This window comes from Malania oleifera, chromosome 10 (genome assembly GCF_029873635.1).
Source record: "Malania oleifera isolate guangnan ecotype guangnan chromosome 10, ASM2987363v1, whole genome shotgun sequence".
NCBI lineage: Eukaryota > Viridiplantae > Streptophyta > Magnoliopsida > Santalales > Ximeniaceae > Malania > Malania oleifera.
This window is the reverse complement of record NC_080426.1, coordinates 83,094,360-83,106,866: the sequence shown is the minus strand read 5'-3', so window position 1 is coordinate 83,106,866 and position 12,507 is coordinate 83,094,360. Positions and strand designations below refer to the sequence as shown.

The window sequence follows — 12,507 nt, the reverse complement described above, 5'->3', positions numbered from 1 at the left end:
TAGGACTCTCCATATTTCTTTTCAAGTTCTTCCCATATATCTTTTGCACTTTTACATGCCATAATCTCATGAAAAATATTAGTCTCTATAGCACAGTATAATAACTCCATGGCATATGTTTTTGTATGCAATAACTTTATATCATTTTCGTTAGTTGGCATACAAATTCCTTTAACAATCACCTTCCAGACCGTCCAATCCATTGATTTTGTAAATACGCTCGTTTTAATTTTCCTGTGAGTGTAGTTTACACCACAAAATAATGGAGGGCTAGTAGGTAACTGTCCCTCGCCAAATGGGGATACATAATTTGAGTCATTGCGTTCTTTTTGCAAAAACGCTTAAGTCTATGTAATAAGACTCTAATACCAATTGTTGGAATTGGTGTATTCCCAAGAGGGGGTGAATTGGGTATTAAAAATTTTTCCTAGGTTTAATATAAATCAGCAGATAGTATATCACAACCTAGGGTCTATCTAAAAAGTCAATTACCTAATACAATAAACTGAGTAGATAAATTAAACTGTTATATTAGACTCAGTATTTCTCAATCATTCAAAGTTTAACATATGCACAACATATAAGACAAATCAGATATAAGCGTACATGTGCCAGAAATTAAGTGCGGAAATTAAATAATGCAAGGAAAGAAAAAATGACACACAATATGATATCGGGGTTCGGCTATGCCTACATCCCTGCCTTAAGCTCACAAGTAAGAAGATTCTACTAAGTTACTCACTTGCGGGTGGAGTGACACCGTTTACAACACCTTACCAAAATGGTGCACCTAGTTCTCGTAACCGGGTTTGAACCAATCCGGTGCTCTCGTAACCAGATTTGAGCAAGTTCGGGACTATTCACAGGGTTAGTCTCCCTCATCTGACAACCCGTCGGGAATACACAGATAATCAATATTTTTTGTGTACAAGAAAATGCTTCTTATACTAAGTAGATATGTACAACAATATGCTCAATACACTCACGTATGATAAGGATTTATGCTCAAGTGATATAAGGTCAAGCTATATGTCAACTCTCAACCAATGTGTATATATTGTATATACATGAGAGTGATACCTTTGATTCAAGATAATAAATTCAACAATCAAATAATCAAAGGACCTTGAACTTCTATGCAATTATCTCAGAAAATATTTTTCAAAGATTAAGCACAACCGAAATTAGGGATTCAAGCTTGCAAAAATATATTTTATCAAATCGCACAAGCAAGCCCTTGAATCTAGCAATAAGGATACCAAGACTTAGAAGCAGGAATAAGTTTTTCCCGAATAATATTTATCAATAGAATAGAATGGAAAAAACTTTAGCTTACTCTCTAAAAATCAATTTCAAATAATGCAAAATGAGAGAGTTGTAAGCTCCAAGAAGATGTATGAAATGTACACAACAATCAAAAATCAAACCGCCTTTCAATTTGCAATTAGTTTGCAACCAGGGAGTATAACAAATGATTCTCCACAAAAATAGTTTTTCAAATCAAAGTGTAAGGAGAATGAGAAGTATGGTTTTAAAGATTGAAAGTATTTGGCCAAAATGAGTATAAAAAATTTAGAGAGTTTTTGCAAATGATGTTCGCTAATGTTCTTCTAATTAAGAAAAATGAGAGAGTATTTATAGATATTCATGAAAAAATAGCAGTTGGGGACATGGAGGTCTTTTTTGAAAAAGATTAATGGGGTTTAATTACTTTTAATCTCAGTTAACCACGGTAAAAATATGAACAACCCGAAAGGTTCAGTTGACCATATACAAGGTTCGGTCAACGACATTAATATGTTCGGTCGACCATGGCAATTTTGAACTATAAGTTTGGTCGACCGTCTTAGGGCGATTTTGAACCCTTCATGGGTTCGGTCGACCAAGACAAAGTTCGGTTAACTATTCCTATAGATTCGGTCGACCAAGGTCAATATGAACTACAAGGTTTGGTCGACCAAGTAGTTGGGGTGTCAGATCCTTTACTTTCGGTCGACCTAGGTGGTACGTTCAAAACTGAACGGTCAACCGAGTGAAGTCAACATGTTGACTTCTAATCAATTTGGTCAACTAAGGCATTTTGTGCATGACGGGGTTCGATCGACCAAGGGAGGTTCAAAGTTTAACTCCGTGTGTGAACAATGTTTCAGTTGACCGAAGCAGTTTTATGCACAAGCGGGCGGTTGACCGAGGACAATTTGACTTACAATTCCGCCTTCAATTTGATCCTAAAAATCCAACGTCGATCAACCAAAAGTCTAGTTTGGTTCCCTACGATCAGTCTATGGCTTTTGAGCATAAACCATTCATGCATGCATGGTATGCGAATTATTACAGACCATTATTAGAGACCCACAAATATAAAACCCAAATGCATTTACAATTAAAATTAAATCTCTTCAATCTTCTTACTCGCATGTCTTTATGGAAGCGCTAGATACATATGATCTTGGAGTTTATTCTGGCATCCAAGTCCCTTAATCTTATGTGTGCTGTAATTTAGACATGTTCATATACTTTAACACACATAAGGTACTAGTACTTTGTCAGCATCAAAACAAAGATCGGACTCAAAAAGTCAACAATGTTCATGCAAACTAATGCATACAAAGGGAGAAACACATAATGGAGAGGAGAAGAACTACACTTCTGAAATAATCAACAATTTATTCAACTTGAGTCCAATCTTTGATTAATTAGTGCTAGCTAAACTCTAGTCCATAGTCAAAATCATTTATACATACAATTATATATATCATCCTTGTATAGCTCCTTGGAATGTGACGGTGATCGTTCAGTTAAGATAGTCGTCATAAAAAAAAGAGTTTGCATAGTAAGGTGAATCATGCACTGCCTACTCAGAGAAGTGACTAAATGGAGAATCGCCTAGAGGAAATGTAAGTCAAACACCACATATGAGGCACAAATCGCCTATGGGACGTAATCTCTTATCACTCAGGCGACATACAACATGGAGTCAATTGGCGATAATGGTATCACCTAACTTGTGAGATGAAGGTCATTCATCATTAAGCAACAAGGCGGACAAGCAACGGGAAAGCGAGTCACCTATAATAATTTGGACTTTTAATGTTATCAAAAATAATCCCAATTTATGATTGATTTTTAAATGTTTTATAAACTTTCCCTATTATTATGATTCATTATTTTATATTTATGCTCGTAACCTTAGAATTAACGTATATAGGTATGACCTCAAAAGGGTACAAATATGTGTAATGGTTATTGTAAGAGGATCTCCAACTCAACTTAACAAGCGTCATGTAATAGCTAAATGCTAAACATGTCCCAATGCCTTTTATCCCTCTAATCTCTTTATTTTTTTCTATCTCACTTGTTTCTCCCCTTAGTCTCTTTCCTCGATCTCTATCTCTCTTTACCTCTTCTAATCTAAGCCTTTTAACCTCCGTTTTTTCTCCCTCCTTCTTTGATTTTTATAATTATATTGCTATCCTTACACTTTTGATGAGAGTTGATATATGAGTCCATTCGCAAACAATCCAAAATCTACTCATCATTATTCACACCATCCCTTGAAAGGTGCTTGATTTTTTATCAAACAATATATATAGACACACACACTTACACACACACACACGCACACACACACACACACACACACACACACACACACACACATATATATATATATATATATTATACATTAAAATAAATAAAATTTATTGGTATGTATTATTTTTATCAATATTCAATTGGTCTAAAGTTTCCCCCAACTAGGAAGGAAAGAAGGAAATTAAGAAAGAATAAGAAGCCAAATATTAGTGAATGGAAGATAACAGTGTTTTTGGGAAGTAGCTAGGGTGTAACATCAATGTCGTCCTGCAACTTATTAGTCTTAAGGACCATGTCCAACATCGCTACACCTACCTTATTATTACCCGTGAGTGCCTTGAGGCTTTGAAAATTTTTCGCAGGAAGGGCACATTCTAAGTGTTGTAGGCTTGGGCAATTGAATGTACAACGATGAAGGCCCTGACTTTAGAGTTCGTAACTCCTGCAATTCCTTCTTCAATCTCTGGTTCTCATCATTTAAACTCTCATGCCATTTCTTCAACAACTCACAATCAGCCTCTGTTTGTTTCAACTTAATCCTACAATTCAGGTAGTAAAGAATATATTATACAACAGTATATGAATAATAATAATAATAATAATAATAATAATAATAATAATAATAATAATAATAACAACAACAACAACAATGACTTGCCTTGCTCTTCTGTTTTGAAACCAAACTTCGACTTGTCTGGGGCGTAGATTTAAATGATCGGCTAGTATTTGTTTGTCCATCTATTGGTTCAACGGTTCGAATTTATTAGTCCCATGCATGTATGATAGGAACGTAACAATCAAATTAAATTAAAACAGTATGAATAACAGTAATTTATCAAATTAACAAAAAAATGTATATTGAGGTGTCTATTGGTGATTTAAAAATGTGTGTTTCTTGTGTCACATTTTTTGCTTTAGTTGTAATGTAAACAATAAAATTTACTTTTTTCTTATTATAAAAACGAATAAAATAATACATACAATAATAAGATTGTGAATGATTTGGGCACCGTAAATTAGAACATTCAAATCCTTAATAGTGTGTATACCCTAAAGAACAAAGTTGAAAGAAGAAAAATGTAAGAAGTCACGTAATTTGGCACGTGCTGATGTGCACATGCCCATGAAGCCCTTGTCCATACGTGTACTATAGCTTCAAGGAAAACAGGTAGTCTGATATGAGCAACAATGTATTCTATGGTCTATATAATTAATGTGTCATTTCCTTTAGGGAAGAGTACTGCTGGGGCGGCAATAAATGCACCAGGACCGCTACCTATTTCCACATGACTATTTTTGCTAGCTCATAGCCAGCAAGGTGGGAAAACACAGTTAATTCTTCCTTAATTAGCATTGAAAAACGCAGCTTCCTTAATTCTTCAGCTTCTGCTTCTTTGAAACAGCTGGTGAAGTGTCCAACCTTAAATTCCTCAGACTACTTCTACTACATGTAGCCCAATAACTCCCTGTCATAAGAATCGGTTTGTATTCTCCCATCTTGATCAAAACAAATATGGAGTTCGTCCAGAAGTGAACATCAAGGAGTACGCACTGGAACATGTTTATCCCTTCCAAAGTATCAATATTTCTATGGCTATCTTTTCAGAGCAAAGTTCTTAGGTGTGACAATTTGCAAGGAGCCGATGCTCGCTGGCATCAATCTGTCATTTTTATAAAAATGATAGCAAATGGGTTGATCATCACCTTCTTACACATTGTACTACGACAGAGAAATCTGGGTTTACATATTTCAGCTTAATATGCTCTCTTGGATTATGCCAAGAGCATTCAAGCTGTATAGGTAATCCCAAAAAGATAAAATGTTCATTAACTGCAGCGATCTTCTGGGAATTATGGAAGGAAAGAATCCCAAGAATTTTTCAGGACTCGTATTCGTCACCCTCGATGGTTATTAGAAGAGTTTTGAGCAAAATATACAACTGGAGCCATTCTTGTTCTAACTTTTTCTCGTTCAATTGGGCTGATTTCTTCTATCACTGCTCCTCTATCGGGATATAATCTGTGTTTGCTGCTGTGTGCTCTTTTTGTTTTTTCCTCATTCTTTTCTGCTGTACTTTTTAAAGCTCTCAAGCTCCTTGCTTTTTAGCTCATGTTAGTTATAAAACTTCTTCTTTTTACCTCTTAGATAAAAAGGAATCGATTTGATCTCATAAGGAATCAAACCCAAAATTAATATCACAATCGACAATCTGAATACTATCACGATATTTTCCAAAAAATAAAAAATAAAGAAAGAAATACTTGAGAAAGAATAGCGTAAACTTGTATATAGAAAACAGGCGTTTGCCAAAGCCATCAGCCACACAAGCAATATATATATATAGAGGAAAGGGAAATTAATTACTGTTGGAAAAGTAAAACAAAATACATAATCTTAGTAACGTAAGCGCATATGCATGTGTACGTATTATTAAAAGAAAAAAGAGGAAGAAGAATGCATACTGAATTAAGGGTGGTGTGCAGTTTGAAGCTGTGTTCAAGAAGGGTGGTTTGGTCCTTCGTGAGCCTCAGCTTCTTTCTAGCACTGCCACTTATATTGGTACTATTCCTTGACTTGGTATAATACTTTTCCTCTTCCACGTTTAACACATTTGAATTATTACATCCTTCTGCCCTGCGCCGTCGTGCCGCGTCAACCGTGGTTTCCTGCTTGCAGGGATGAAGAGCAAACGACACATCCAATCGCACCGAAGGCTTCTTCTCCTTTTCCTTTCGCCGCCAGTCCCTTGCCATGTATTCACCACCGCCCACTCCCAAACCAACACCAAGACCAAGACTCGTGTTAATATTGCAGGCTTCCTCCTTTTCACGGTCTGATCCCATGCTGTACTGTGTTTATATCTCTATTCGCGTACCTGTGTCTGTGTGTGTGTTTGTGTGTGTTTGTATGTGTATATATATATATATATATATATATATATATATATATATATATATATGGGTAGGGATCACATAGCTACAGATGAGGGAAGAGAGGTATAAATGGGAAATCAAGGGAGATTTTTTATAGTGGCTGGTCAATAAAGGGTATATCAGTTATTAGCAGTAATATGGTTGTGATTTTTTATTATTTTATTGCTTTCTAATTAATAAATAATTAATTAACACGACCAAAATCGTAATAATTATATGAAAGTAAAAGCATGCATGCGTTAGAATTATGACACCATAGAGGAAACCAAGATCCCTTTGTATATAGCTTGATGTCACACTACTGCGTATGCTTTGATTTTAAACAAAATTCCTGCTCCAGGTATGGGCACCTTTTTCTTTCTAGGGATAGACTATATACATAGTGTATGTAGCTGCGTCCACCAAACATTAATGCCATTCTCCATAATTAAAATCTCTTGTTGAAAAAACCCCGTCTAGCTAATTTAATAACCCCCAGTGATGTGATCCTCTCCTGTAAACCCTACGTGTTAACGTGTGGTTGTCCATCACTGGCACCCACACTACATCAATGTTTATGTAGAAAAGCGCAATTGAGGTTTCAACCAGTTGTTTTAATGGAGGATATGGCTAGGAATATTATTGGGGATTCCATGTAGTTTGAAATATTTGCATCCCGAATATTAGAAATTAATGGTTTTTCGCAGAGGGGTTAATTTGGCTCATAGATTTTGTATACATATACATATATTTATTTCAAGTTACATAGCTAGTATCCAAATTAATATGAAATTTAACAAAAAATACACCAAATCAATAATTAATTCCTATAAACTAAAGACTTAGTTCATCGTATGAAATTTTAGTATTCATAATAAATACTAATGGGTTAATAATTTATTCTAGAAAATACTTTGAATTTTTTAATTGAAAATGAGCTGCTGAAATTTCAGCAGCTTAATTTATCAATTTTAAATTTTAGTTATATATCTATGCTTCTGGAATATGTTTACTTTGGTAGTTAAGGATTATGAGACTATCCTAAAATGATCAATAATGATGAAATCAACAACTTATGTTGGTTATCCTATGCCAAGGATTATCATCTAAATATAAAGGACAAGATAATTATTCAAAAGTCTAAATAAAATGTGCAATATATATATATTGGGCAAAAAACACTTACTTTCCCTTAAGTTTGGCAAAAAGATAAAGACTTCTCCTGGGATTTCAAAAATCTTAAAGATCTCCCTTGAGGTTTGTCAAAAATGATACAAACCTCCCATATGAGATTTGCCAAAAAGACACAGACCTTCCCTAAAAAAACTTGTCTTTTAACAAAATACGATAGAAAATATGTGTCTTTTTGACAAATCTCAAGGGAGTTCTTGGTATTTTTGAAACTTCAAGGGAGATTACTAAAATTTTTTAAACTTCAAAGGAAATATTATCTTTTTGTTAAATCTATGGAGAGATTAATGTCTTTTGTCCAAATAAATAAATATATATATATATATAGACATACACACACACACACACACACACACACAAAAATTAAATTCTTTTGTTGCTAGATAGCGACCGACAGTTAACCTTCCACCATATTTAATTGGCTAAGGTCAACTCCTCATGTAACGACCTGAAATTTTCCATCCATTTTTTTCCTCTATATTAATATAATTCCTAATACCTTACATGAGGATAGCTATCATCATTACAACCCGGAGTGGGACCGTGATATCCTGTGCATTTCATAACACCTAAGCAGTAGAAGTACATACATATCCATCATATTCCAAAATATAATACCTAAGTACTATATACCTAATTGTACATATACACATATATACATAATACTTTCCAAAAATCCCAAAATATTGTGGGCTCCACAGACCAGTCCAAAACTCACCCTAAAACTACACCGACTTTACACCACCTCTACCTCTGAGCCAACCCTACTTACCTCTCTCGATTACTTGAAATATTTAATAACGTAGGGGTGAGACACCTCTCAGTAAGGAGAAACATGTTATCACTAGTGTGTGACATATGAGTTAGTTGGCAACATATCATTTAATTAATACTGTATACGATATACATCAGGAAAAACATATGTATAACAACACATGATTATGTCATATAAAATATGAAATTTTCTGAGTTATCTATTCAAAAGTACTTCTATCTATAATACGTAATTTTTGCTTTCTATGTGTACTATACATAACTATATATCTGTAAACTTCCCCCTAGATGGCTATATGTCATGACTTACCCTCTCATGACTGGATTGTGCGGCCCGTAAGTAGAATTAAACATTGGTTGGCCCTCCAGTGCTAGCCTAACTATATCCATATCTAGATGCCTATAGCACGAAAGGCCCCCTCCACCTGGTCCGCACGGCAAGGAGCTAACAACTCTACTCGAGGCACAATTGACTGTACCATACTCTATTTGAGACGTATGGTTGCATTGTCTATACTGTAATGTAATGGTACCGTGCTCTATAAACTGTCGTATTCCATCGGGGTCTGATACTGCATAGTAATATTTCTATATAAATCTAGTTGTTTTATCATGATTTTTTATTTCTGTAATAACCATGATTCTGTATCAACTGTAGAACCCTGAAGCTAAAATGCTTGTATATCTGTATATTCTATAACTATAATTCTGTATTTTGTATGTCATGGCTCTATGCTCTGTAAAAAATATATTTCTATATAATTCTATATATCATGGTTCTATATTTTGTATATCAAGGTTTTATAAAATTCTGTATAATCATGGTTCTGTATATTTTTGTATAATCATGGTAATAAAAAACACCGTATAATCAACTTTGTAAAACACTGTACAATCTTGTTCCAAAATATACTACATAAACGTAATTTTGTAAAATATTGTATAAGCATGATTCTATAAAATACTGTATATCATATAAATTGTATTTCTGTATAATTATGTATGGTCGTAGCTTTGTATATAAAACTGTATAAGTTATGTTTCATAACTCTGTAGGCTATCTAATCATGCTTCTGTAAAGCTGTATACAATATTCTATAATATTCAAGTATTTCTCATATCACACAATTCAATAAAACTCTATAAATATGTTCTGTAAAACTATATAATTTTCATGCTCTGATCAAATACTATATTATATTGGTAAAATCTCTAATAACGCTGGCATAACATGTATTCCCCTAACCTGACTATCTATCTCCAGATATTATCTAACAATCTTATGCATACAGCGTTCATAATTTTCAACACCCTGAAATAACACTCATATAATTCCCAGTCAAACAACTGAATTTATCTTAATAATTATCACATTCATATTTTCCCCAAATCACCTATTCAGCATTTCTAAATTACCTGAGCTCCTGGAAATATACCCGCTAGGGTCCTCAACCCATATTTGCAAGGTTCCAAAAACACCCTAATCCTGAAAACATAATGCCCCAGTTTTACTCCACAAAACACCAGAATATTCCCACAAAACACAAAATCTAAACTCAAATAAGCCTGATAATACTGAAAATAGCCAATTAATCAACATACCTTAATTTTGGGATGGTACCCAAGTTGACCTAACCAACAATCTACTCCAATAGACTTGAAGAGAATCTTCCCAAGAGTAGCGCGGCGGCTTCTAATTGTCGATCCGATGAAGAACGAAGCTGGAATCGTAGAGAGAAAGGGAGGGGAACAAATTCTAGAGAGAGAGAGGAATTGCTATATGAAAAATGTCACGCCCCGAATTCGGAAATGGGGCCCAGGGGTGAAAAAGTAATCTAACATATCCCTGTATCATACAAATCATCCACAGTTACAGTACAAAGGATGAGGGTCCGACCCCGTGGGGTTCCCAGGCACCCTAAAACACATCCAAACATGATCATATACGCAGGATAAAAAGGTCATTCTATGTATATATGCAGTACCATACCAGAGTCTATACAAGAGCAGAAACAAGCTCTAACATACAACGTACAACTAGGTACCCAACACATCCCAAAAAGGCAACCCACCAAAATACAGTCCTAGCACTTACTCAAGCGCTAACCGCAGTACACCCCACTACACTCCCTACACTAGGATGCTAGCTCCGGTTACTCGAAGGACTTGTAAAAATGTACGTACTGCAGGGGTGAGACACCTCTCAGTAAGGAAGAACACAGGTTATATCGGTGTGTGGCATTTGAGTGTTATCATGATGCAACATACACGCAGTTAAATGCAATCCAATACTAATTTTACACAATGCATACACGCACACGCACGCATACGCACGCCTACGATCTACCCGATGTTGTCACACCCCTCGGCTCGAAGCCAGTCAGCGACAATCCAGTGTTGGCCCATAGCCAACTCGTGAAGCACGACACCACCGGCACATGGCTAGTCCCAGACTCCCATGGCATCGTACCAACGCTAACTGGTGGATCCACACCCTTCAGTGATTAACCGGTATAGGCTCACGCCCTCGGATATGGAGTCAGACACTCTTTCCTACGTGGCAGGCGATAAACACAAGCCCTCGGATATAGAGTTGGACACTCTTAGTACCTGGAACAAATTCGGAACCCCGTTCCTACTAGCAATTTAACCAATCACACACACATGCATGTTCATATAACCAAACAAACTACACCCATTTGGTAATCTAAAATCATGGTTTTCCAAACATATACAGTTTAAAACAAGTCAAGGCACGGCCATCCTAATAACACAGTATAAATCAACATATACGCTTGGTTTTCAACAAAACCAGGGATGCAGCTCGTTACCCCTTTTTTTTCCAAAACTGTAATCATGAAAAACCCATAGTTTTTCCCATTAGATCTCCCCAAATAAGTAGCCAAAACACACACAGGATCGTGAACCATAGTTCTACCAAGTTCGATTTTAAAAATAACCGATGTAAACACGATTCCCCTTACCTTTTCCCCGAATAACAAATCCCGAACTCTAAGGCCCCTAAACAGCGAACCGAGTTCCAAAACCTACAATCAACAGTATAGAATATAGTCACAACACTGTTCCCTACAAAACTATCGGATCAGAATTAAAAACCGAGCCTTACCTCGATTTTTTTTCCAAAACCCAAAAATCTCCAAAACAAGATTCCAATCCATAGAACTTATAGAGAATCCTTCCACGATCCTCATGGTAACTTTAGATTCACGATTCTAACGACGAACGGTGAAGAAATCTATAGAGAGGAAGTGTAGGGAGAGTTCTAGAGAGAGAGAGAGAGATAGGATTTAGTTTTCTTAGTTGAGAAGTAATGAAATTTGATATTTATAGCCCTTTGACTCGAGTGTCTTCATCGACGAGATGGTGTACTCATCGACGAGGCTCTATAGTCTTCTCATTGATGAGACGGTGGATTCGTCGACGAATCCTGATATCACCAGTTCCCGAAATTCCCCAGCTTCTCCTCGTCAACAAGCCTCTGAACTTTGTCGACGAGAGATGCATGGACTTCATCGACGAACTCTGGCTTGGTTGACGAAGCTTGTTCAAATACCAATTTTACCCCTCTCTTATTTATTTAAACCCATTTATCACGATTCGGGTTCTTACAATCTCCCCTCCTTACAAAAATTTCATCCTCGAAATTTGTCATCTCTCATTCACAAACGCATACACTGAATACATATACAAAATTCTAAGAAGAAAATTGGCGACTACTACGGCGTAGCCCCATCATACACATACACATATATACCCTCATTTATGGCGGGGGAATACCGTGATTACATATACAACTGTCTCAGGAGTTCAAAATACATATACTCCCGACGACTAACCACCTATCCCATCCCAAAGTAGGATAACACACAAGTGCTCAAAACAACTGTGGATACTTCCGGTGTATTTCCATTTCTAGTTTCCAAGAAGCTTCCTCAACCTCGTGGTTCCGCCACAATACCATCACTAATGGTATTTCCTTAGTACAAAGCTTCTGAACTTTACGGTCCATAACTT

At 35.8% G+C, this 12,507-nt stretch overlaps 1 protein-coding gene across 1 annotated transcript; it reads right to left on the bottom strand.

Annotated features, from left to right (window-relative positions):
• Positions 1-3,691: 3,691 nt before the first annotated feature.
• Positions 3,692-6,438, bottom strand: LOC131166754 (homeobox-leucine zipper protein HAT14-like). The gene is made up of 3 exons (XM_058125325.1): positions 6,058-6,438; positions 4,253-4,332; positions 3,692-4,133 (listed from the first exon to the last, which is right to left on the bottom strand). Exons 1-3 carry the CDS (start codon positions 6,436-6,438, stop codon positions 3,917-3,919), a joined length of 678 nt encoding a protein of 225 aa, XP_057981308.1. The 3' UTR covers positions 3,692-3,916.
• Positions 6,439-12,507: the final 6,069 nt, after the last annotated feature.

Excerpts from the sequence above, each read along its gene's own strand:
- LOC131166754 (XM_058125325.1), bottom strand. The coding sequence starts at position 6,438 with ATGGGATCAGACCGTGAAAAGGAGGAAGCCTGCAATATTAACACGAGT. Across the intron at positions 4,333-6,057 it reads TGCACACCACCCTTAATTCA|ATGGACAAACAAATACTAGC; the intron begins GTATGCATTCTT and ends TTGAACCAATAG. Across the intron at positions 4,134-4,252 it reads TTTCAAAACAGAAGAGCAAG|GATTAAGTTGAAACAAACAG; the intron begins GCAAGTCATTGT and ends CCTGAATTGTAG.